The sequence below is a fragment of the Aspergillus neoniger genome, assembly GCF_003184625.1.
Source record: "Aspergillus neoniger CBS 115656 unplaced genomic scaffold BO87scaffold_33, whole genome shotgun sequence".
In the NCBI taxonomy this organism is placed as follows: domain Eukaryota; kingdom Fungi; phylum Ascomycota; class Eurotiomycetes; order Eurotiales; family Aspergillaceae; genus Aspergillus; species Aspergillus neoniger.
In genome coordinates, this window is record NW_020291161.1 from 207,671 (window position 1) to 232,213 (window position 24,543).

The following is a 24,543-nucleotide window of genomic DNA, read 5'->3' on the forward strand; positions in this document are numbered from 1 at the left end:
TCATCCCCCGATGCTATTAGGTCCAATCAGACAGTATCAGGATTCATGCAGTTATAATAAGTAGAGGAAGTGCTAGTTAACGATGAATGAGATATAATACATTGACATAAGATAAAAGTGTCTAATACAACCTTGCGAAATATGCGCCGCCCTGTTTTGTTTGAGCTTACACAGGTCAAAGAAAATACTACAGTATACCCTCGAAAACAGACACATCAGGTTACCATATGGACATACTCCCTCCGTTTCTCGTAAGTGAATAACGATCATGGTGGAAGTGAGGCGTGGTGTTTGTTTCCCTAGAATTCCCTCCAGAACTCATCACAGCTCAATGCTCAGTTCACCGAACCCTCTTCCTCTGAGCCTTTGCATTGACCTTCACCGCAACCTTCTCCCGCTCTTCCGTGGCCTTTGCGTTCAACGCAGGGTTCAAAGCCGGCAGGGTCCGCGCCGCCTGCAGAACGACCTTGTTGCCGTCCACCCGCTCTTGCTCCTGACGCTGTCTCTCAGCACGAGTGGCCTCCAGCTGCTTCTTGCGCTCGGGTGTCATAACCCAAGACTCGGGGAAGCGGTGCGTAACCTTGGGCTTGTGGTGACGCAGATCGAGAGGGACGTCGGCGAACGAGTCCCCCTCCTTCGCTTCCTTGATCAATGACTTGATGGTGTCACCAAGGTAACGCTTGTTTTGGGCGCGGAGCGGGAATTTCTCGCAGGACATGCGCACAATATCGGTTTGGGGGTTGTAGCGGACACCGACGAGTTTGAGGAAGGTCTGGCGTTGCGCTTCGGTGAGGTATTTGGGGGTCAGATCTTTGGAGGACAGCTCCACAACGACCTTGGGTTCGGCGGGGTGCTGCTCGCCCATGTATGTTGTGTAGCGGAAGCGGAGGATGTGAGATTCGGGGGGGAGGGTGAAGGGTTTGGCGAGCTCTATTGCGGGTTATCAGCAAAGGGATTGTGTCTGACATGAGGGGGAAACTATCTGAAGTCTGGGTGTAGGTGTGGCTGCATACCGCTCAACAATGGCATATCCCAAGCGGCGATTCGAGCGTATTCTCTGATTTCACGATGCTGTTCGAGTTGTGCGTAGGCCATGCTCGTCATTTCGTCATCGTTGAAATCCTCATCGCCGTCCTCAACGAGAGCCAGATCATCTGGTTCATCTTCCGCCCAGAAGCCGTTCGATCTGACTCTTGGGGCCTCGAAACGCATATGTGTTTCTCTTTCGATCTGGAAGACTTCCTTGTCGAGCTCGGCGAACATGGCGGCACGGGCCTGGGGGTCGTTGTATTCGGAGACAAGAGCACGGTTCGCTTCGTCGAACGCCTTTCGCTCTTCCGGAGACATCAAGTCATATTGCTCCCGCTCCTCTTTCGAGAGGAAATCAGGCGAGTATTCGGGTGCCGGGGGCAGGTCCTGCGGACGAGGGCGCTTGGGCTCCTCAGGGACGGGCGGATCTTCTGAGACGAGGGAGATGGGCGTCGCGGAGAATTGGCGGACGGGGGTGAAGATAGGCCCTCTCCGGGCCAGGAAGAAGGCCGAGCGGCCCAGCGACCGAGCTACTGAGGCCATTGGGGGAGGGGAAAGTCTGGGGATATTGGGAATGAGAGGCGCAGTGGAGGAAGTTCGGCGGATGTTTTTCATTTCCTTCCATCGCCGCGTGCCACTAAACCGTTTCGGGAAGGCAGTGGCTTTCACCGCCGAACAATTGGCTGGAACTACTTACCTCAACTGCAACTTCGTACTTGCCTTTGCGTCTTTCCGTGCCAACTTCATTTAGAGTCTGGCATGTTGGGTGCCAGTATATGAATGCTACAGCACTGACTATATTCCCTAGAGGCTGATATGGTTGGCAAATTTGACCACGTTTGAGTCAGTCTTGTTCCGTGCGGGATATCGCCCGCCTACTAACTAACCATCATGCCGTCTCCTCTCCAACCAAATGCCACTACGAAGGTCTGCTTCGTGACTGTGGGTGCTACAGCTTCTTTTCATTTTCTTCTACAGTCAATACTGGCAGACCAGTGTCTGCTGGCATTACAGAAACTAGGGTTTACCCACCTACTTGTGCAATATGGCAAGGACGGCCAGGCTCTTTGGGATGAGTTCCAGAACAGATGCCCTCCTGACAGTGAAAGCCGCCATGGACTTGAAATCGCTGGATTCGACTTCAACCAGGCTGGACTAGACGAGGAGATGGGCTTGGCTCGAGCTGATCCGTCTGAGGGCCGAGTCGGGGGACTTATCATCAGCCACGCTGGTAATGCCCATGTCTACAGTATCTCCAATGCTTAATTGAGGTGGCTGACATGGTTTGGGTCCAGGATCGGGAAGTATTCTTGGAGCATTACGGCTTGGTGTGCCGCTTGTTGTTGTACCGAACCCAACCCTGAAGGATAATCACCAGGAAGAATTGGCACAGGAACTGCAGAAGCAGGGATATGTTGTCGCCAGCAACTACTGGTACGCTGCTTCTTCAGTCTTTAGGATCGGGTGACATAGACGAGCTCACTCCTTTTTCAGGGAAATTTCGAGCGCACTCACTCGTGCAGAAAAGCTGCGAGCTCAGATGCTGGCTTGGCCGCCTGTGTGTGGAGTAAGCCAGCGGCGCCAGCCAACGCTGGAGAGCGTGATGTCTGACGAACTGGGCTTCTTAGATTGAAGCCGCCTTTGGGTCTTTATCACTAGCACCGGTCGAATCCACTCTGCCGGGCGCATTGAAAGCGATACATCTGTAAGTTGTTTGGGATGACACCGCCACTGTGGTACGATTATAATTATTATGACTATGGAAGTCATCGGGTAGCTGGCCGTGAGCCTTGCGCAATGAGGAGTTTTGAGACCAAATAGCCATGGAAGGTAGAACGAACGGTTTTACTTACGACTGGACTCATCAGTGTCTTGGACAATCCGCTGAATGGTGGCTTAACAACGCTTAGATATAGGTTATTGGGAATGTATCTGTAGGAGTAGCCAATTCGTTTGGGACAATTGAAGAAATCAAGCATATTTATGTCTTTATAAATTGACCATATGGCGAGCAAAGCATAATGATTGTAATGCCTTCTACCCTACTGTGATGGGTTGTAGATATGAGTTATAGTTGGGATTTCCGAGAGTTTGGAGCGGTGCTGGTCTGTGCTTTCCATTCCTCGACCCCAAAAACATACGCGCAGAACAACCCGCAGCTATTCTTCCCTCCGGCCTGGTTTGCTCTACTTCGTGACCTCGCAGAAGAGCAATCGAGCTCAAGCACTCTACCGAGAGAAGTTCTGCGACATCGTTCGAGTTCCGCGTCCTCGCCCAGCAACCGACCAGGCCGCGGGGCCTCTCCGTGCCTTTGACGACAACAAAACACCCGCGCCCTTCGATCTCTCCTCCCTCTTCCCCGATCCCCAATCCCCAACATTCTCTCCACACAATGGCAGAGGCCACCCTCCACAACGCTCCGATCGTCATCGACAATGGCAGCGGGACCATCCGCGCCGGTTTTGCCGGTGAGGAGATCCCCTCCTGCTACTTCCCCTCGTTCGTGGGCCGGCCCAAACATCCGCGGGTGATGGCCGGTGGTCTCGAAGGCGACGTCTTTATCGGACAACGAGCTCAAGAACTGCGCGGCTTACTCAAGATTCGCTACCCTCTGGAACATGGAATCGTAACAGACTGGGATGATATGGAGAAAATCTGGCACTACGTGTACGAGAATGAGCTGAAAACGCTGCCGGAAGAACACCCCGTGCTCCTGACGGAGCCACCGCTCAACCCACGCAAGAACCGCGACGCTGCCGCCCAAATCATGTTCGAGACCTTTAACGTTCCGGCGCTGTACACCTCAATTCAAGCTGTGCTGTCATTGTACGCGTCCGGTCGGACAACGGGTGTGGTTCTCGATTCAGGGGATGGTGTGTCCCATGCGGTACCGGTGTTTGAAGGTTTCGCGATCCCGAACAGTATACGGCGGATTGATGTGGCGGGTCGGGATGTGACGGAGCAGCTGCAACTACTGTTACGAAAGAATGGACATGTGCTGCATACCAGTGCGGAGAAGGAGGTCGTCCGCATGATCAAGGAGAAGGTGTGCTACGTTTCGCTGGATCCGAAGCGGGAGGAGAAGGACTGGATGAACAGCTATCACAAGTCGGAGACGAAGTCCGTCGACTATGCGCTCCCTGATGGACACAAGATCAAGGTACTTTCTCTTACGTTATGCTGATCGGGTTGAATTGGGTTTCTAATGGCGAACCATGACAGATCGGACAAGAACGTTACCGCGCTCCCGAGATTCTCTTCGATCCGGAACTTATTGGTTTGGAATACCCTGGTGTACATCAGATCGTGCAGGATGCCATTACCCGGACGGATCTCGATTTGCGGAAATCTCTGTACCTCAACATCGTCCTGTCTGGTGGATCAACGCTGTGCAAGAATTTCCCAGACCGGTTGATGCGCGAGATTAAGCGTCTGGCCGTGGAGGATATGAAGATCCGAATCTCTGCCCCCGCAGAACGGAAGTACACGACATGGATCGGAGGTGGTATTCTTGCTGGCTTGAGCACCTTCCGGAAGGTAGGTTTCCATCTCATCCCCCTAAACCATGGACCATTTATCTAACTCCTTCAATAGATGTGGGTAAGCGCAGACGAATGGCACGAAGACCCCGAAATCATCCACCGGAAGTTCGCTTAAAGGTGCTTGCCTTTTCGGATGAAACCAATATCAGGGACCTGCACGATCGACGTATCCACTTCCGCACCTGCAGCTCGCAGACTCCGCGACGGGATACGTTTCACTGCAAAGACTGAACATGCAAGCTACTAGCTAGGAAGAGACATCAATGGTGATGCTCACAATGGTCAGCAGCAGCTTTTAATAGATACCCCTCTTTTCTGTTCGCCTCGATTATTCAAGCTGCCATACCCATCTGCCACTCATACTACGCTTTCGCCCCTTCAACTATTTAACTATCTGATGCGAGATACATCTTCCATGAGCGGTGTTTTGTGTCTATTCCCCACATCGGATGAGCTCACTAGCACATCTACCCCTTATCTTATGCTGCTTCCCTTAGCCTCTAACCATACATACCTAGCGACATGTACCCGGATTACGAGGAAAGACATGAATCTACTTTCTACTTTGCTTTTACTACTTTTACTTTTCTCTTATCTTTTCTCTTATCTCCTTATTCCTCGCTGAAATTGCGTGCCACATTCTGAAGTTTTGTGTACATATTGGATGGATAGATGAAAATATACGAGTCCCAACAAACCATCTCCGTCGATCAAGTAATCTGGAGCCTGGAAGCTCCGCAATTGACATAAGATGCTCCAAAAAAGCCCCGTCCACATAGCCCTATCTGATCGTTACCACCAATAAAAGCAATAACTTCAAGAATGGTGGAAAGTAAAGGAGAAAAGTGAAAGACAAAAATTAATTCTTGACTGACCTACCATCACCCAAAGCATTAGGGACCTTTATCCACTACACTGAGGCCACGCCCCCTCGCACCAAAGAGTCTTCCAACCATCATCCAAACAATTACCCCCATAGTCATCATAACATTCTTGAGTGATATATCCCAGATCAAGAAGATCCCTTAAATCATGATTTCGGGTGGTAGCCCACAGATTCACTGCCCCTGTGGGGGTATCCATCGTATCGCAATAGTCTGCCATGTCCTGGGGGCAAAATGGTGCCGATCCTACCCAGGTGCATGTTCCTGAATCAATCTCGTACATGCTGTTATTGCATATTGCTTGTGCACTGGATATGGCGATGAGGGTTACTGCGAGGGGTTTCCGGGAGAGCATGGCGATTTTGAGGATGGGTTGTCGGGGGAATTGAGGGAGATAGAAGGTCTTTTTTCTGGAGGAGGTCAGGAATGAAATATGGAAATGTATTGAGGTCTGTGCTTCGAGTCCTTTGTGGATTTGGGAGGGGAGGGGAGATTATAGTATTAAGGGGTAATGTATTAGGAGATAGAGATTACATTGGTAAGAGTTGAACAGATGATGGATGTGATTTCTGAGGATGATGGTCAATCCCCTGCATACATACCTCGTCTTATTGGAATGGGGGCTGGGAGAATAGTTTGTGGTAGTGTATACTAAGTAGATAATGCAGCCTGAAAGCCGGAGGACTACTGCGTGGTGCAATATGTCACAACAAAAGTAAATGTTACAAGTAGCTTCCGCGAGGATGGCTTGTCAGAATGTGTCATAGACTTACAATGTCACATTAGAGGTCCGGTCTTGGCCCTCAGGGTCTATGGCTCCTGGGTACTGGTATCTGATATGACGTACCGAAGAGGACCTCCGACTTTTTGGAAGAATGTCATCTGATGTTCTCTGCATCTGTACCGTAGCTTCCCCTTCTCGTATGACAGTGACACTTAACGTCTCCAAGTGCCATAGATGTAATATTGGTATGTAGAAGTAGACATTTTAGCTTCTTGTGTTTCGCCAAGTCCCTAGATTGATTCAAATTGCGCACAGAGGTATAACGCAATATAATTGAATGCTGAGAGCGGTAACTAGATGTATAGTAAGTTATAACATGCCACATGAGCTCTGCGTCCTGTCGAATAGATCTGCTCTGATTACCGTCTTCCCAGCGAAATAGTCACTCTTTGACCAGACTTACCATATTGAGGAGGGCACAGAAACTCCACCTATAACTCACATGGAACGGGTGTGGTCTCAAGGAATGTTGCTGTACCACATCGTTGGCTCTCCAGTATGCATGGTTTGAGTGCCTCGCAACAATATCCGCGGAATCTCAGGCTGTCCTTAGAGCTCTTGCCGAGGGGGCTAGGAAGGACAGCTCTCTCTCTCTCTCAACCTTACAATCGCGAGGTAAGAACAACTGGTGACTTGTATTAGGAAAGAGTACAGCTATCCGCCTTTCCTGGGGCATGCAGTTTGATTAATTGGCATCGTTGCATCGCCTAAGCCTCCAGATAAGATGAAGACGTGAGCATAACCCCTGAAACAGTGGGGAAAGACACACTGACAAAGTGATTGATGATCATATTACTCAACGAGGTTGGAATGCGGGAGTTAGCACGTCCAAGTATGCATTCTGAGAGACGCGGATGAATCGTCCGTTGGAATATTCGGATCTACAAGTAGGTTTGTGACTATTAGCCAGCAGAGTGCTTTGGGCCCGAGTGATTGATCAATAGACGGGGTTCCAGTAGTAGCAGGACTGAGGTACTGGGAAGGTAATAAACAGGAACAGAAACGAGATGGATGGAAACGGGAAAAGTATTTACTAGTTGAGGAAAGAGCGTTTAGCTCACACCGATGTCTAAGTTGGAAGCAGCAACAACAACCTCAAGTCACTGAAATCTTCATGTGACAATCCTGGACATAAATGTCTTAGTCACTCTACCAATATGCTTAGTTTTTTATGTATATCCAAGTGCGGTCTATTGCCTGCTGGTTGTGCCTCGACCCAATCCACAATATGAGGAATATTCACGCAGTGCCAAATACCTACTACGTAGTCATCGAGGAAGTGTACAACAAACAGTTAGCTAGCCAACTAGCCAGCCACATGCATAGTAGTCTCGAACCAAAGAACCACGAGCATTTGTTTACATGTTCCTCCTCCAACGCATCTGGCGTAAGAAGAAGGTCTAGAACACTTCCAGGTAGTCCTAACCTAAGGTAACCCAACTCCATTGTATCAATGAGTCTAGTAATGTAGGTGGCCAGCGTCATTGTAACCCTTGCATAGAATGATATTGTCAAGAACATTTTATGTTTGTTATCGAAAAAGGCAAGTCGTGTCATTGAATTGTTTGATGATGTCAAGTCACGACATCAGAAACCGGAGATCCCGTCATTTGCTGAAGGGATGGTGCATCGAGATGGATCTGGTACAGTCGTTTGACGATGCGCTCCGCGGTCCCAGGGTGTTTGGTGAGGTAATTGTGGTTACGTTTTGTGTAACGGACGGTTTCGGCATCATTACGTGAGATTGCACAATTTGTTACCAACATTAGTTGTGTCACAACCTACTACTACTTGGTACGCAATGGAACAGAATCTGGTTTGGTTGGGGTTGTTTTGGTTTGGTTTGATTTCACAGTTAACTAGTAAGGTACATGGGAAATCTTGGCTCTATTGGCCAGTGACACATCATGCTGTGGTAGTGAAGCACGGAGATGCAGTGATCGATCCTATGCTGTAAACAAGACAAAATCCAGTCATTGTCCTAACAAATCACAAAGGAACAAGTGAACAGGGCAATGTCAACGCCATGCTGATGTCCGCGCATATAGACGAGACCATGGCCAAAGGGGTATCATGTTGAAAAGTGTTGATGTGGAGGTTGAAAATAGAAAGAAAAGAAAAGATGAGAAGAGAGCTGAAGTTGGAGGGGGAACAATAAATCCCTTAATTCAATCGAGAGTTGAAGAGAGGGGAAAGGATTAAAGGCGTAGTTGAATGAGATAATTGGGGTGAAGGTAGCAATCTTCGAAGGTCGAATCGAAAACAAAAACTTTTTTGGTGGTCGTAAGTCGTGAGTCATGATCTGCTGATGCAACGCTGGTAGGCGGCAATAGGCACAATGGAAATGGCGCTGAAGATGGTCGGAAAGAAACCCAGTTTCACTCCCCCCTGACTCTTCATACCTATGCCATGCCCCTGAGCTTGCCCCAGCCCTTCTCAAGACCGCGAAGAGCCCGTTCACGAGCAGAACCGGAGCTGCTCGAGCTGCTGCCGGAGAACTTGCGGCTGAGGGTGCTGGATGAGTCGTCGCTGAAGACCATGTTGCCGGCTCCACCACGGCCGACGTGGTAGACGGGGGCGGCACGGCGGAGATCACGCTCAAGCTCCTCGTCGAAGCTGAAGATGGCGCGCTCGCTGCTGCTGTGGACGTTGCCGGCACCGCCACGACCGGACTTGAAGGTGCTGGGGACATTCGAGTCCAAGCGGGTCAAAGAGGCAGGACCAGTAGCCGAGCGAGAGTCGGTGGTCTTGGTGCCCTTCAGGTTGATGACATTGCCAGCGCCTCCGCGAGCCGTGTGCAGAGCAGGGCGGCTGGTATGAGGAACCGACGGATGCGGTTCAACGACACGGTAATTCACTGATGCAGGCATGGTGATTGAGTTGGGATAGGTAGTGGTAGGTAGTAGAGTGGTGTTTGTTGATATGTTATTGAGGATGCGTGCAAAAGCGCTTACGATGCGGGAAGTATAAACTCGCGGTCTATATCGAATTACTCGAATTATTCGAAACGCGGAAACTCAATCCGATTTGCGATAATGGCGTAATAAACATGTAGACGCAATATGAGTCAATTGGAGACGAGGTGTATAGGCAATGGGGACCTATGGTCGAGTGATTCGCGAAGAGTGGTAGAATCTTGTTTGTTTGTTGAAGGTGTGGTAGGGCAGACAGTCAGACAAAGAGGAATAAAGCAGAAGCAGTCTGGGAGCGAGACTATTAAAAAAGGAGAGGAGAAACTAAAAAATTTCCCTCGTGTGTTTCTTTTTTAGTGGTATGAATGACTCTTCAAACTGGAGCTGATGAGAATCCACTTCTATAGCCTGGAACCAGGCCTCGCAGCGGGGAAGGATTTATATAGTTGGACGCAGACGAGGCGGGCCCAGCGAGTTACCGGGGGAAGAGTCAGGACGGCCCCCCTTCGTGACGGCAGGCAGACTCATGATTGCACCATGGCCACTGCGTGGTTTCCATTTCCAGGCACCGCGCCAGGGTCACGCTTGGCTGGGGTGGAGCTGCCCAGAAATTTTCATCCCCAATAACTCGTTACTAGTAGTGACTTGGTTGAACCTTCCCTCTTTCTGCATTCTGCGGTTATGCGCGCGCTACTCCATCATCACCGCTGCTTTCAGCCCTGCAAATTTTCACCCCGTTAGGGCGGCACCCAAAACGTGCAACATTTACAGCCAATCATTGCTCACCCGCCCCTCTTTAAACCAGTATAATCGGTTCGTATCCGACCCACCGCCCCTGCCTATCCTGGCTGCTTTAAAGAATTTCTGTGCGATCATCTGACATGCACGGCGCCAATCCAAGGCGTGGCGAAACGTAACAGAAATTGGCGCCACAGCCAATCACAAGCCATGGATGTGCCCGAGGGCTGGCTCTGGTGGTTTCCTGGGGGTAATGGAAATTGCTGAGTCGGTCACGCGTCATCGGCCAACACATTGCGTGCGGCCTGTTCTGATTCTATTTGGGTCGATCCTGGTGAATGAGGGGGAAGACTCTCGCAATTTCGCCATCAATAATAGCAATAATTCGGTGTATCCAAGGGGCTATGGTATGCTTGGGCCCGGGGCTGAGTTGATGCTGCTTCCTTGGTCTTGGATGTACAAAGTAATACACAGCCCGTCTATAGTCTTCTATTACTGTCTATAGTTTCTACTTGGTATACTCCTAACACGGTAGATAGATAGAAAATGACTTGTTATTATTAGCTTGGCAGGACTGCCTATGGACTTACTCTTTTCGGTACCAGCAAGAGAAACTAAACTGAGTAACTACTGACGAACTCTTGCGCTACAAAGAGTTCGTTGTCCACTTGCACCATCCCTTCTACTATCCCGTAATGCCCAATATTCAAGGCAAGCCCTCGTGGCTTCACCGTCAGCCGGTCAACCGGTAAGAATATTCTAACCAGTCCATGACTATTATTCCCCGCAACTATTAGGCCCCGGTGCTACCTGAAACCGGCAGCAGCACAGTTGCATCATTATTTGTGCTGCATCTGAAATTGGAAGCGTCAAGTTTAATGGCTAAACTCTGATCCCCGGCAGTACCGAGGGGGTGTTGTTCTTTACAACCATGGCGAAAGGGCATCGTCCAGTCAAATCCCGGTTCACAAATCTCAGCTAACCAGACTTACTTCTTCTACATATTGAACGGCGTCTACTGGAAAGGCAGGTACCGGGGAAGATGCCCAATGCTAAAGGCTCAAAGGGGCAGGCCAACCAACTCCGTATGCACGATGATGATGGCATTCTACATGAAAAGTAACATCTGAAGTCAAGGCCGGTGCGGAGCGTGGGATTCCCTTCAGGGAGTGACTAAGACTTTGCCGGGGCTACCGGTCGAGACCATTTTTAGTGCAGAAATCTCTTTCAGTATGGAGACGGTTAGCGGAGATCATCAAACAACAACCCCTCACCGCATCATCCGGGTCCCCATCTGACTGTCCCTCATTGCGCCCCAGTTTCTTTCGGTGTTGGCTGGTTGAAAGTTATTGACTACTCGTATGATGTTGGCCGGTGTGCGTTGGACATGGGGCAATGGCAGGAACTTTGGGGGGACTGGATTTTGAGGGATTCCCCCTGGCTGTCATGAGATCTGAACGGCACAAACGGAAAATTGAAGAATGCCTCAGGAACCCCACTGCCCATCCACTGCGCTAAACCCAATCAGGACAGCTTCCCCAGACACTGACTGCCGAGGGGGGGCGCCACTCCAAAAAGAGAAAAATGACTCCATAAATCTGGAACGATCGAGAGGGGAAGTCGACCAGAAATGCCTCAATGACACGAATCACCCTCCGACCATCGTGATTTCTTCTAGAGTGCTCATCATCCCCCACCTGTCAGGATTATTACCATTAGTCAAATGAAATGTATGCTAAGGACCAACGACTTCGACTAGTGAAGCCCTCACGGACTGCATTGCAGCATCTCCTTTCTTAGGGGGTCAGGGGTACAGTCATCTTAACAAAGCAACTCATCATCTCAGCCCCTGAATGGCCACATCAACCGAGCCGGTTGGACCGGCAAATGGCCGCCATTCCCGTCGTTCCTGCAAACCCGCTTCTGGTTCCCGAGGCAAAAAGGAAAACGGCAGAAGAACTTTTGGAGGACACGTCGTTGCTTCCCCGGATTTTCGACCCCGGAGCATCCTAGCCATGCAGGTTTCATCACTCATCACACCCGGCTGACTGCCACCACCGGGACATGACGTACGAGTAATTTTTCCGTGCAGGATGTACCCCTTCTTTCAGCTTCCTTCTCGCCGGAGACGAGGCCAGGAGGTCGTCGAAGTTTCCATGCTTCTGGACACGGCCACCGCCTGACTAGTTCGCTCGTGTGCTCCTTTCCCAACCATGTCCAGGTGTCGTGACCCCTCTCACTCGTATTTCTCAACATTCCTATCTTGCCACTTCTCTATGGTCGAGTCACAGCACGCGGGGACATCATGATACACCAGATCATTCATTGTAGTCATTTCGAGAGTTTGCAACTGGCATCACGCATTGGCCCCTTGGTCCCTTGCGAGTCGCTCAGACAGTCGTCGGTCACGACATTGCGAATCCCTTGCTAGTCCATTACTACAACAAGATCAGGGGATACAGTAGTGACGGCAACAAATTAACTGCATCTTCTTATGTCCTACCCCATAGTTCTGACACAGTTCCCCTTGCGTTTATCGGCCGTTGGGCGGCTCATTAGGTAGTGCAGCCATGCATACCAGTCTTACTAGTATTTGTCTGTCATGTCAAAATCTGGTTTCTAGGATATGCAATTCTTCTGAACATGCAGACACCATGAATATCACAATGACTGAATGCAGCAGTGAACCTGGTCCAGAAGTAGTAATTCCTTAACTCCACTAATTGCTCCATATATACCAGATCACCGGTTATCCTACTGCCTGTTTCTTAATCACCTCCTCGCATTGCTTCCACGAAGAAACAGGATAGAACGGAGAATAAAAGCAAGGAGTCTTCTTAACATATTGCACATTTGAGCGCTTTGTTATGTAAACTATAGACGATCAAGCAGCTTCCGTAGCCCATTGGGTGAAAGCCTAGTCTACGGCGCTTCCCTCAACTTCAACTAAAACTCAGATATCCAAAGCTCGAATCTCAACTAGTATTAGCAATCATCATACAACAGCCAAGATATACATCTTAAATGAATGTATCGTGGGTAGAAAATGACTATAGACGTATAATCATTCCACAAGTATACATAGCATCCTCAGTCAACATGATACTGCCACCGCCCACCGCCATTTTTAACAGAATCTCAGGTCAAAGTTCTGGGACTGTATGTTTCCAAAATCCGCTAAATCCGAGCTTTTTTCATCGAGGTTTACTAGTTTCTGCCGTGCTGAGCGGTCTGTAGAGCGGTAAGTCGTTTACTTTGGCTGGAGGCCAAAGGAATATACGGAGTAGCAGTCCGGACTAAAACTATAAAACATCGGCTTTTGCCTAGGTTGAGTATAAACTGCCTGTGTCTTGCGGCTAACTCCGTCGAATATAGCCACTTTTATATTATACAAATACTGAAGATGACTTCCTCGACTCTTTTTTCTTCTTTTGCTCTCCAATTAGCCTGCCAGGTTCTCGTCTCTTGAAGCTCGAGTATGCGCTCTTGGCTATAGAAGTCTGACCTCATCTGAGATGGAGAAACCCTCAAAATCAGGCCGTAATGAGTGTCTACCATCAACAGGACCTTTGTATACTATTCTGCCCTCAGCCGACCTTGCCTTGACTGGGAGGTATCCCCCAGAGGCATTCGAAAGCATTGAAAAGCTTAAGGAAACAATCAAAGCCGCCTTTGATACACTTGAGGAGCACGATATCGACCAATATTTGTCCTTGGGTTCCGTGTCTGAACAAGGCTTCCAACAGTTGGTTGAGAATCGCCAGCAGCTATGTTATCCAGTCAGGTTTACATACTTCCCAGATATTGAAACACTCATTGTCAAACTCGCCATACAAAGGCAGAACGTGGCTCGCATGGCATTCAGGCGAGAGATCACCTCCCAGTTAAGGATCATGAGTCTCGACATCGAGGAGCGTCCTGGCCTATGGCCGTCCATGCACGTTGGCCCTACTGGTTCCGTGAAAGAAGCTGACGATAGTTGGTCTCATCCCTTAGTAGAGCCTAGGAATAAGGATTGGCCAAGAATCGTCATTGAGAGTGCGGTAGCAGAATCGATCCCCAGACTCCGTCAAGGTGCCTCCTGGTGGATAAATAACTCTAACGGGCAAGTGAAGATCGTGATCTTGATCAGTGTGCACAAAGAAAGTAAGCGTATAGTATTCGAAAAGTATTTCCCAAAGCCCAGTGTTTCTTCCAACACCGGAACGCAACTTGGGACAGCTTATATCCCAGACTTGATTTCAACTACTGAAGTGTGCTATGGAGATGACCCTCCAAATGTCCGAGGCCCTTCAGTCACGCTGGAGTTCCAGCGCTTAGTGGGTAAAAAACCGCTGTTGTCTGAGAAAGATGTCATTCTGTGGCCAGAGCTGCTCTTGGAAATCGCTGAAGACATCTTTGAATATGACGGCTTTCCCCCGCTCAGACTGGCACGGTACAGCGCTCCCCATATGTTAACCTCTCATCTGAATAGTGGAGGCGCCCATACTCCTAATGCTCGTTAGCCATAGGATCAGGATTGGCAGAATTGGAAAAGGACGAGCATTTTGTCAAATAGATAAATATAATTAGACGGTTTACTATTACGGAAACGTAAAACAATCACCTTTTTACATCTGTTTAGAAAATACTACCTGGTATAAGATCTATGATAACAAGGCCGTCCCTACGCAGCTTATTCTATTCATACACCAATTGGCTGACAAGTAGCTTATCAGATTATTATGCAACGACCTTCTCGCACACGTGAACATGGTGATATAGTTAGAAATGTTTTCTGCCTGAGGCCACAACATCACGTCCCTGGTATATTGCCGTACCTGACCGCCCTGATATCGCTGCGATCTCCGCCTCAAGCAGTGCGTCGCCATTGATTTCTCTCTAGCTAGCATCAACGGTTATTTGTGCCCATTCATTTTTCAGCTTCTCTTTCTTTTTCTAGACCGCTACAAGTGCAGCCAATACACCATCGCACTCTTCCAACCGAGCCATCTCTCACGCGCACCGCGCCACCTGCGCGCATCCAACTCGAGCTCAATCCGCTTGCAAAGAGCAGTTGCTCTCTGAATACCAAAATGCCCAAATATAAGTCTCCCCCTCACCTTTTGATGGACCCTTAATACTGACAAAGACTTTACTCTTCTGTAGGACACTCCCAACCCCCTTCACATCAACCCGCGGACTTGTCCATCGCGCATGCAATTCCTTCCATCCTCCTATCCAGCCATCATCTCCGGAGTCACATCCCCACTGACCAATGCCTCCAATCGAATATAGGCGACTACTGCGATGTCTACCTCACGCACGACTCGATGAGCGTGCGCAAGGCGCACAACGCCGGACGTAACCACCTCAGAAACGTTCTGGAATACTACCAACGTACGGCGGCCCCATCCACCCCAAGACCACCTCGAAAGAGAGACCTGCTAACGCGACACCAGAAATCGGACAAGAAAAGGCCCAATCGGTCATCGACTCCATCACGTCGTCCTACGCCGCCGAAGGCCAGGCTGTCCCGAACCCCGCGATGGCTCCTCCGGGGGCTTACCCTCCTCCATTTGGCTTCCCTGGTATGTCACGCAACGCCACCTACTACATACATGCACACTACTGCATCGATCAACAAGCTAACAATCCTCTCCTTAGGTCGACCAGGTCAACTCCCTCCCCCTCCGTTCGGAATGCCTCCTCTGGGCGCACCCGGCGCACCGGGCATGCCTCCTCGTACGTTACACTTCTATCCCCCAACATCCCAAACCCACATTCGAGGTATCTTATCTAACCTCCATGAAAACAGCCCCCGGAGCAAGAGGCCTCCCCTTCCCTCCTCCCTTCCCCGGTCCAGCAGGCGCTGCCCCTCCTGCCGGCCTCCCTCCTCTCCCCAACATGCCCCCGGGCGCCCAGGGCTTCCCTCCTCCGCCTGGCGGATTCCCTCCTAACTTCCCGACCCCTCCCCCCGGTGCTGCTGCCGCCGGGTTCCCCCCGATCCCTTCCCCAGGTCAAGCTCCAGCAGGATACAGCCCCAGTCCTACGCCCGGTATAGCTGGACCGCCGGGACAAGATGGTGGTTACGCACCACCGCCCGGTATGGGCGCCGGTCTGCCTGGTCCGCCTCCGGGATTGGGTGATAAGCGGTGATGGTGGGTAGTAGTATCTTATCTTATGTTGTATCTGTATCATGTGTTGCTTGATTTGTTTACTAACGGGGTTTCTCATTTTCCTGTTTTATTTTTTTTTATTTGTTTGTCTAGATTCTGCTTCTTCTTTCAAGTGATTCCATACCAGCGTTCTATCAATGGGGATTCGGTTATGCAATATTTCTTTTCTTTTGTTTGATTGAAAAGGAAAGAAAAAGTTGGTAAATCAACAGAATATGAATAAAAGGATTTATTGGATGGATTTCTCTGTTTACTTTGTCATGATGCGTATGTGACTTGTATGGTAGTAATATCTATAAAGCTTCTTTAAGTAGTGCTACGACAACCTTGATAAAATGTTGTAAACATGTTACAATGGACTACTCAATAGTTCTAGGATAATAGGTCAATGCAACTCAGGCATAGCATTATGATTTCTTTCCATACACGATGAAATCACAAGAATAATACAGGGATATCGGATCAGACAAGTAGACAGACCCCCTGCCAGCTAATAAAATAAAAGGAACACTTCACGTAGTCCACACAAAACCCAAGTACCGATCTCCAGATCCAGTATTTCAGAACGCCAGCGGTGAAAATAAATCGAGAGAGAAAAGGGAGGAAGGAAATGAAAGGTGGATTGCCTTTGATAAGGATTCGGATGTAAGAGCCAGAGGAATTGGGAGAAAGAAAAGAAGGAAACAAGAGATTTTCCTGTATATCATAGTATACGACAAGGAATGGTAGCCAAGAGCATATAGGCAAGCAAATGGGAGGAATCGCGATATAAAAAAAGCAAAAAAAAACGCACATAGCGCGGGGGAGGGAGGATGCAGTCAGTGGAAAGCTAGAATAGGGCCCGAAGAATCAACCCATGCCCGCACTAAGCCATAACTTCATCTCAAGCAAGGCTAGAAAGCAATCATATTAAGTCTTTCAGTGGTCGTAACCTGCTCCCCGTTGCCATGGGCTCGGGTTGTTTTGTTGCCGGTATGCATGTGGGTTTTGGAAGGGGGAGCTATTGTAGTTCCGTGGTACAGGAGACGGTGAACGCCCGAAATTAGCATCGTAGGCAGGAGGGCCATTGCGGGCCGAATTGTCGCTAGGGAATAGCGGCAAAGACGGGTCGACAGGGGAGACCGGGGAATGACGAGCGGTCTGGTGTGTCGTGGCATCAGGGGCTTCGAGATTCTGACGGCTAACACTGGCACCGTTTCCACTCGAGAAGGACGTATTGTCATCCTCAAACGGACTGGATTGGTAAGGTGACCCCTTCATGTCCCCACGGGCGGTAGCACCCAGAGCATCCAGTTCGGTGGTCAACTGACCCCCGTTCTTAATGAACGAACCCCGGTCATCTCTCATGGGCTGGTACCGCGTGTCGGGGTTCTTGGAAACGATGGCGTAAACAGATGCGATCAAGACCAGGATCAACAACACCAGAGCAAAAACAGCGTTGTATACGAAGAAAACAACACCCATAACACCAGTGACAATTCCAGGTTGGTTGAACACATCCGAGAAGAATAGCAGGAAAATCGTGTTGAGGAAGTTAATGGCGGCAATCGAAATGTTGTAGATATTGGTCTTCTTGTCCATCCAGGGCCGGAGGACGCTGACAGCAATAAGCATAGCAGCCTCAATGATGACAAGAGCGATGGTTTGCACGACCGGAGCGGGCTGACTCAATCCAATGAACAGGCCCTTGATCAAGATATAGCCCAGGAACGGGACGATGAAGTAGTACGCAGTTGCGCGGTACTGGACATACAAGAACCCCCACTTATTCAAGCAGGTAGGGTCAGAGTAGAGGATATAAGCCGGGTTCTTGTGCATGATGACAGATCGCTTGGCTAGACGCAACACTTTCAGTGCTGCCCAACCCAGCGCTGCAACCACCGAAAGGAACATGATCACAGCAAGAACCACCTCCGCAGCTGAGTCGACCCGGGTGAATTCCCACAGGCAGAGTACACACATTTGGGGGAAACCGATTAGCGTGAGTCGGAACAGAATTCCACGTGCGACAACCTTCCATCCGTTACGGAACTCCTGGAATTTGTCTCCCTTCATCCTGCCGTTTTTAGCAAGGACCTCACAGCCAAGTTTGAAAACAGCGACAAGGGCCATCACCAGCGCAACAAATACAACGAAGAAGATAAGACCGGTCAGGAAGATATTCGTGGTTTCAATTCCAGCCTTGAAGCCAACACGCTCAATACCACGAACAATGACGCTAGAATCCGTGGCAGTTTGGGTACTGGCATCAGCACGTTTCTGCCAATGCTTGAAATACCCAGTGGCCTTCCTGACAATGGGCTCGTCATCGAGGGAGCGCTTGCGTCTGTACAGCTGAACGGACGTAGTGGACAAGTCTGAAAGAAGGGTTGAAGCCGTTCCTCCAGTCGAGCGCTGGTACCATGTACAGATGGTTTCCAGGAAGCCCACATGGATGATACCCATACTCCACTGGAAATTCTGGGTCCAAGACTCCACGATCGGAGGCATTGCGACGGATGTCATACCAATCATTGCTTGAGACTGCATGAAACCAAAGAGAGAGAGCGCGTTAGCTGCGACGTGAGCAGCCGTGTTCGAGTGTCCCAATCCCGAGGTGATGGCAGAGGCAGCCAAACCGAGACCGGAGATAATGGCTGTAGTCCAGCCAACGCCCTTCTGATAAACTGTCTTGCCGTTGGAGAGGGATGCTTCCACACAGGTAATGGCTTCACCGGTCGTGGTGGAGTTGATATAGATCCGCACGTTGGCATCAAGATCCGGGACGGTGTATGCAATGTCTAAGCGCAGGTGGTTAGTAAACTAGGGCTCACTCAAAGGGGCCGCCGATGACGGAGATCACTTACTCGGAATGGACTTGACCACGGACTCAGGCAGGGTAATGACGGCTTTCGGAACATCGATCGTGCCCGCATTCATGGGACAGAGTCCAGTAAGATCCATCTCACAAGGGTCGAGAGTCTTGGTCAACACCTGGATACCGTAGGCCTCGAGCACGAGCTCTGCAGTGACCTTTCCAGAAATTGCAGACACTCCATCGAAGCTGAAGGTGAGCGAGCGGTTGCCGGGGGTGAAAGTAACACTGAAGTAAGTGGCCGTGAAATTCGAACTGTCCTGGCAAATACTCAGGGCATTGGATTCGATGAGCTTGGTGGCGGCGGCCTGCGGGGAGTTGAGCAGGACGACCAGAAGGCCGATGAACATGGATATTAATCGCATTTTGGCAAGCTATGTGGCCGACAACTTGTCGATTCGTAGGAAAGTAACGAGAGCGCCCGTCGACCAGTGCGGGAGCCGCGGGGATAAAAAATCAAGTTGATCGAACAATAAGGTGGTACTCCAGAGCACCAGCTTGGCGCGGCCGGATGCGGTCGTGTAGGAAGTCGGCGGAAGCTGTAGGGGAGGGAGTGGTACCGCAGTGGAAATCGCGGAGGGTAGGATCGTAGGAGGAAGAGTCGGATAGGGTAGTATGTAAGGATTATCGCTCGATGGGGGGTGGGATCCTGTTGCGGTTACGGTTCACCACGTCATTGGTAGCCCAGGGCGCTTGCTTTCCGGGATACTGGAACAAAAAGAGCGGATGAAACGGGGTTACGTCGGGTTTGAAAGAACGATTGTAAAAAAAAGAATGCGATATATAAAATGAGTGTCGACTGTAGTAGTAGTATAAAGACTTTCAAGAGAGTGTGGTAGTTGGAAGTCGAAATAACAACAAAAGCGAGCGTGGGATGGCGACACACAGTATGGCCGGGGGGTTGGTGGTTGTTGGAGTTGGAAGAACGACACACGGGGAAGGGGACTGGAAGATGGGATAAGATGGTTGCCTGAGTCTCCCTAGACAAAAAAGCGGGAAGGGGAGGGAAAAGAGGGGAGAGGTGTTTCGCACCCTCTGGGGAGACGGGGGGGGGTGCGCAAGGTCGAATTGGCGGAAAGAGAGGGATGCAACGAGAGAAAGAAAAGAAGAAGAAGAGGAAGAAGTAACAAGAAGATCCAGACAAGAGGGAAGAGAGAGAAGAAAGAAGAGAAAGCGACGCCCTCCCTTCGAGAAACACCAGACACAACACAGTCACAGCGAGTTGGACGTGTGTGTATTATTTTCTTCAGGGGATTTCAGCTCTTTGGGGTCGCAGGAGAGACGGCCGGGAATGGAATGCTGTCGTTTGAATTGGTTTGAAATGGTTTGAAACCGCCCGGGACCCTCCTCTGCGCTGACTCAGCTCGGGGGCCGCCCTCTATCTCACCAATCACAAGGCTCAATAGCACTCTGTCACGGGAAAGTGGGGTCGAACCACCGCCGGGCGGAGAATGTACAATACGGTATCAGGTCGGTATTTGATGGATGGGGATGGATGGAGATGAAGTACTAGTAGTAGTAATAGTACTTCAAGCACGCAGGAACAATATTACTAGTAATCATGAACAATAGCCAAGACAATAAGAATGGTTGACAGATGATAATGACCAGTGAATTGACCTCAGTTTGAACCAATCACTTATACGCATGAATCAAACTCTCCTTGATTTCTTCTCACTGAAATGATCACACGGTTCATAGGAGGTCAGAAAGCATAAAGAAGAGCAGGTCACTCATCCTGCTCAGCTGCCAACCTCATATACTAGGGCTCTGTCCCGCTGTGCAGCTGCCACACCAGGAATGATCGGAGCCAATGACTACCTAATTACGAACTAGAACCAACTGGCTACTTTGCTGCCAGTCTGTCGGTACCAACTTGAAGTCATATTATTTGCCTTTTTCTTGCCCCAAGTCCCAAGGCTCACCTTCAGTCGGACTCCAGTGGGTGCACGCGCGTCCCTCAGGGGGTTGGGTCTGGCCAAATGCGGATGCCTACTTATGCTTTCCTTTACCCGCCGGGCCGCACTCTGATTTGTCTAGCATCGGGCGGGCCAGAGCAAATTTTATGGCGCCCGGGGGTGCAAAAACGGCTGGCAATCATGGATGGTTCCATCCTCCTACGGCATTACGAAATTATCATCCTCCGTGCTTGCTTGTGGGGTGCAACCTGCAGCCTCGTAGAGGTTAAAATTCAATGTCAGTGGATCTATCTATGTAATGTCTGCCGCTGTTCGTCGTGATCGCAATCGTGGAAGTGGACTCTACACATAGTACACAGTATGAGTACACAGTCCATCGTGTCTTGTGCTGTATGTGCGAGGAGATCTACATCAGCACTCGCTTCGTGGTCTTACTGCCACCTTGACCCAGTAGTAGTTCATCCACGCACCTAACAAAGTACTTTGTAGCACTTTTTGTTGTGCTTTCTTTTGCCCCTCCTGCTTCATTTCTTTTTTTTTTCTTGTTCCCCCGCTCACCGCCTGGATCGGAATACTTTACATCGATGCTATTAATAACTTGGCTTTCCCACGAGTTGTTGCGACGACCCAATGATACGCACTACTGCAACTGAAACGTCGAGGTGCGTACCTCCATCCAGCGCAAGCATAAGAGGACAATGCAACGTAGGAAGAAGAAGAAGAAGCAAGAAGAAATCTCTTCAACTGCCATCATCTAGAAAGACAGCATCGGTCTCTCCAAACCCCGTACATATGAGATGTCAGGTCGTTTATCGATCAACTGGAACTGTCAAATCTCGCAGCATAGGTTATCTTCCGACCGATCTATTTGTGTTTCAACCGTGGACCTGGACCCTGTGCCTGAACCCCGTGTGTAACACGGTAACCTGAGCTTGCTGAGTAATTCCCCTGTGGTAACTACTCCGTCCGGCGCGTGGAAATTTCGATCCTGTCGCATGTCAGATTGCAGATAACCTGCCTCAATGGGATACAGAAACGGCAGAGAGTTGGGTCATTGCTCATGCGTGGTTTTACCTTGGAACCGTGTTAATAACTGTTGATCTGGAAGATCAACGGAATAGGACAGCGGATCGTACTCGTATGTCTCTTGTTTGATTGACATAAGTGTTAGTGCGTGCGGTAGGGCGCCCCAGAGGGCGTTCCCGGAATGCCACTAACAGCAAGCCTGCCGTCGAGGGCTTAACTATGGGCTGCTTCTTTTTAATCTACTATTAGATAGTTTGGCGAGGGGGTAAATCTGGTCTGTCTGCACAGCCGCCTCCTTGCCCAATCTTCCAGAAACCAAATCAATCTAGTACCTACCACCTCTTTCCGATTTAATCAACTACAAACCAATCCTCTTTTCTTGCAGGAAGAAACAAAATATATCATGCTTTTCCAGGTCTCATCCTTCCTTTATTACACAGGATATATACCTGCTACCACATGTCTCGGACGACCTTCCCACTTCCCAGACACACGGACATTGTAGTCAAAATTGCTAAGATGCCACCGCATCCCGCATCCCTGATCAACCACCCCCAAGCGACAAAGGCAGATCATCAGACTTTTGCCCGTCCGTGACTTGCGCATCATGACGTCCGGACCCCATTGATCAACTGCTCCTCTCCTCTCCTCCCCAACCCCGTGCATTTCCCTCCCTCCTTCCATCATACCCAGTGGGCGGAGAAAAGAACAATCCACAACAATGCAATTCTCCATGCTTTTGCCGTTCTTTCCTTAGAGCGATCAAAGGGAAGCAACGCAACACCGTAGTATCGGATCATCCATCCATCCATCCACAGGGTCCTAACCCGCTGACGCCGCCTCAACCTTGGGTCTGGCGGAAAGGCTCGTCCTATTTTTGGTGCTCCTGGCCCTAAGTTACTTACGAGTGCAGAACCACGGATTGCGTGTCTCTCGGCTACGCCACTCTTCCTGGTTTTCTGGTTCTTTGCTAGGGGCCTGGGCCATGAGTTGTTAACCGTGGTGTCTAGTGATTGTTTCATGATTTGGTTTTTCTCGAGTTTAGGCGGTGTTTCTTTGAGGGTATAAGATTGTTGTGAATGGTGGTTCATAATTAGGTAATTGTCGTATTTATGCTTGTTGGACAGTGTCATATTTATGGTGTGGCTACTGTTTGTCGGACTAAAGACGTATTCTTGGGGGAACAGTTCGCCAAGTAGACGAATGCTAGACCATGAGGTACAAGTGACTTATTCATGACTACTTCCTAACTATACTTACATTTATCTATTCCGTACATTTCCATGGTTATAATAGTATTGCTAGTATTGTCATCGCATATCTTTTTAGGATACTACAACGGGCTCCTGATGGCAGTTATATATAATCCTCGAGTGAACACAACATTTCTACCTGAACTGAAATATAAAAAGGGGTTCTTTTTTTTTTTTTTTTTTTTTTTTTTTTTTCCCTCTTTTTTTTTTTTTCTTTTTTTCCCTCCCTCTGGTTTCTCGAGATTCCACCACGAGCCTAGCTAACTACCAACAAATATCTATCAGGCTCAGCCAAGATCTAGTAGTAGAATTCCTCCATCACTACCAAAATTCTCGACCAACTAACTCCATGAAGTATACTATGACACTATCGCCCCTCGATCATTTATCGCATCGCCCTACTAATAGTAGTATCTCATACCAACCAATCGTCTCCCTCACAGATCTTTAACGCAACCCCCCGGTAGCCCCAGAAACCCACTAGACCAGACCTCAACGGCTAAGTATTTCTCAATCTCACTAATGTCTCGTATACGGCAATTGCTAGTTGGAGTATACACAGCATTTAGCTACTACCTCAGAACCCAGTGATTATTTGCCAGTCTATATCCCTATACTTTCTGCCCTACATTACATGTCAATACAATCAATAACTTACCTACCTATTCTCTGCATTCGACTGCCAGTGGTACCCATACCAATTCATCGGACAAGACATTGATGACGTGTCTTTATATAGAGTCTACACCAACTTACGTATTAGCCGTCCCCAGCAGGCCCGCTTAAGCTCAGAAGCACATACACGAAAGACGTGCAGTGGTGCTTAGGCTACTCTGTCTTGCCCGTGCGGTTTGTGTCGGAGTGCTGTTATTCGTTTCTTTTGTGTACACCGTGCTTTCATTCCTCGGTGGATACTAACTCTGAATTCTGTGCAGTGTGGACAGTAAGTAGTGTTGGGCTGATCTCCGCGGAGTCGGAGGGGGCTAGTTTCCTGTAACTACATAGTATGATGTCTAGTCTTACATTGAGTATGGCTTCCTACCGCACAATCTAAAAGCGAAGCTTTGTTTCAGACGTCTATTGACCGAAGTCGAGTCTATCTAAGTATAGATACATCTGAAACGTCGGACCAGTCTTCTCCAAACAACAAACTAAGTTGACTAGTCTGGCTTGATGTTCTACGTCCGCTTGCTTACAAAGGTGCATCCCTGGCAGGGAGCCGAGCTAAGCCACTCTCAGGGGTAGATTTGGATATCTCAGGTGTTGGTTTCAACGAACGGGTTGACCGAAAGTAACTCAGACACCATGTCTGTGTGAGAGAGAAGGAACAGAAAAGGGGCAACGAGCCTCACAGTCATAATTAGCGCTTCATGGAATCCAACCCCGGCAAACTGTGTTGGATTTGGGGCTACGCAGCCCGTGTCTGATAGCTGAGTTCGTTCGA

General features: G+C 49.4%; 9 protein-coding genes across 9 annotated transcripts; 4 read left to right on the forward strand and 5 right to left on the reverse strand.

The window, feature by feature from the left end:
• Nucleotides 1–148: 148 nt before the first annotated feature.
• On the reverse strand, nt 149–1,600 carry BO87DRAFT_379507 (mitochondrial 37S ribosomal protein mS35). The gene is made up of 2 exons (XM_025624058.1): nt 1,014–1,600; nt 149–930 (listed from the first exon to the last, which is right to left on the reverse strand). The coding sequence occupies exons 1-2, from the start codon at nt 1,570–1,572 to the stop codon at nt 341–343; spliced, it is 1,149 nt and encodes a 382-aa protein (XP_025476318.1). The 5' UTR covers nt 1,573–1,600; the 3' UTR covers nt 149–340.
• Nucleotides 1,601–1,744: 144 nt separating this feature from the next.
• alg13 (N-acetylglucosaminyldiphosphodolichol N-acetylglucosaminyltransferase catalytic subunit ALG13) lies at nt 1,745–3,005 on the forward strand. Its single transcript, XM_025624059.1, has 3 exons — nt 1,745–2,260; nt 2,325–2,463; nt 2,524–3,005. The coding sequence occupies exons 1-3, from the start codon at nt 1,921–1,923 to the stop codon at nt 2,660–2,662; spliced, it is 618 nt and encodes a 205-aa protein (XP_025476319.1). The 5' UTR covers nt 1,745–1,920; the 3' UTR covers nt 2,663–3,005.
• Nucleotides 3,006–3,421: 416 nt separating this feature from the next.
• BO87DRAFT_389814 (actin-related protein ArpA) lies at nt 3,422–4,686 on the forward strand (the record flags this gene model as incomplete). Its single annotated transcript, XM_025624906.1, has 3 exons — nt 3,422–4,189; nt 4,252–4,566; nt 4,624–4,686. The coding sequence occupies 3 exons, from the start codon at nt 3,422–3,424 to the stop codon at nt 4,684–4,686; spliced, it is 1,146 nt and encodes a 381-aa protein (XP_025476320.1).
• A 649-nt stretch (nt 4,687–5,335) lies between these two features.
• Nucleotides 5,336–6,615, reverse strand: BO87DRAFT_146322 (uncharacterized protein). Its single transcript, XM_025618146.1, has 2 exons — nt 6,229–6,615; nt 5,336–5,865 (listed from the first exon to the last, which is right to left on the reverse strand). Exons 1-2 carry the CDS (start codon nt 6,351–6,353, stop codon nt 5,475–5,477), a joined length of 516 nt encoding a protein of 171 aa, XP_025476321.1. The 5' UTR covers nt 6,354–6,615; the 3' UTR covers nt 5,336–5,474.
• Nucleotides 6,616–8,641: 2,026 nt separating this feature from the next.
• BO87DRAFT_316562 (DUF3602 domain-containing protein) lies at nt 8,642–9,109 on the reverse strand (the record flags this gene model as incomplete). Its single annotated transcript, XM_025619737.1, has 1 exon — nt 8,642–9,109. The coding sequence occupies one exon, from the start codon at nt 9,107–9,109 to the stop codon at nt 8,642–8,644; it is 468 nt and encodes a 155-aa protein (XP_025476322.1).
• A 223-nt stretch (nt 9,110–9,332) lies between these two features.
• On the forward strand, nt 9,333–10,641 carry BO87DRAFT_400077 (uncharacterized protein; the record flags this gene model as incomplete). Its single annotated transcript, XM_025625493.1, has 6 exons — nt 9,333–9,345; nt 9,402–9,493; nt 9,579–9,955; nt 10,011–10,064; nt 10,115–10,352; nt 10,546–10,641. 6 exons carry the CDS (start codon nt 9,333–9,335, stop codon nt 10,639–10,641), a joined length of 870 nt encoding a protein of 289 aa, XP_025476323.1.
• A 2,763-nt stretch (nt 10,642–13,404) lies between these two features.
• BO87DRAFT_400078 (putative U1 snRNP complex component Yhc1) lies at nt 13,405–16,027 on the forward strand (the record flags this gene model as incomplete). The annotated part of the gene is made up of 5 exons (XM_025625494.1): nt 13,405–14,389; nt 15,038–15,268; nt 15,331–15,459; nt 15,536–15,613; nt 15,687–16,027. The coding sequence occupies 5 exons, from the start codon at nt 13,405–13,407 to the stop codon at nt 16,025–16,027; spliced, it is 1,764 nt and encodes a 587-aa protein (XP_025476324.1).
• Nucleotides 16,028–16,965: 938 nt separating this feature from the next.
• BO87DRAFT_429284 (transient receptor potential ion channel family protein) lies at nt 16,966–19,266 on the reverse strand (the record flags this gene model as incomplete). Its single annotated transcript, XM_025627489.1, has 2 exons — nt 16,966–18,827; nt 18,894–19,266. 2 exons carry the CDS (start codon nt 19,264–19,266, stop codon nt 16,966–16,968), a joined length of 2,235 nt encoding a protein of 744 aa, XP_025476325.1.
• A 2,928-nt stretch (nt 19,267–22,194) lies between these two features.
• BO87DRAFT_379514 (uncharacterized protein) lies at nt 22,195–23,046 on the reverse strand. Its single transcript, XM_025624060.1, has one exon. The coding sequence runs from the start codon at nt 22,977–22,979 to the stop codon at nt 22,530–22,532; it is 450 nt and encodes a 149-aa protein (XP_025476326.1). The 5' UTR covers nt 22,980–23,046; the 3' UTR covers nt 22,195–22,529.
• Nucleotides 23,047–24,543: the final 1,497 nt, after the last annotated feature.

Bases quoted from the DNA above. Each gene is read 5' to 3' on its own strand.
- BO87DRAFT_379507 (XM_025624058.1), bottom strand. From the start codon at position 1,572: ATGGCCTCAGTAGCTCGGTCGCTGGGCCGCTCGGCCTTCTTCCTGGCC. The intron at 931-1,013 runs GTATGCAGCCAC...AACCCGCAATAG, and splicing joins GGATATGCCATTGTTGAGCG to AGCTCGCCAAACCCTTCACC.
- alg13 (XM_025624059.1), top strand. From the start codon at position 1,921: ATGCCGTCTCCTCTCCAACCAAATGCCACTACGAAGGTCTGCTTCGTG. The intron at 2,261-2,324 runs GTAATGCCCATG...GTTTGGGTCCAG, and splicing joins ACTTATCATCAGCCACGCTG to GATCGGGAAGTATTCTTGGA. The intron at 2,464-2,523 runs GTACGCTGCTTC...CTCCTTTTTCAG, and splicing joins GTTGTCGCCAGCAACTACTG to GGAAATTTCGAGCGCACTCA.
- BO87DRAFT_146322 (XM_025618146.1), bottom strand. From the start codon at position 6,353: ATGCAGAGAACATCAGATGACATTCTTCCAAAAAGTCGGAGGTCCTCT. The intron at 5,866-6,228 runs GTAAGTCTATGA...GACCTCCTCCAG, and splicing joins CGGACCTCTAATGTGACATT to AAAAAAGACCTTCTATCTCC.
- BO87DRAFT_379514 (XM_025624060.1), bottom strand. From the start codon at position 22,979: ATGACACTGTCCAACAAGCATAAATACGACAATTACCTAATTATGAAC.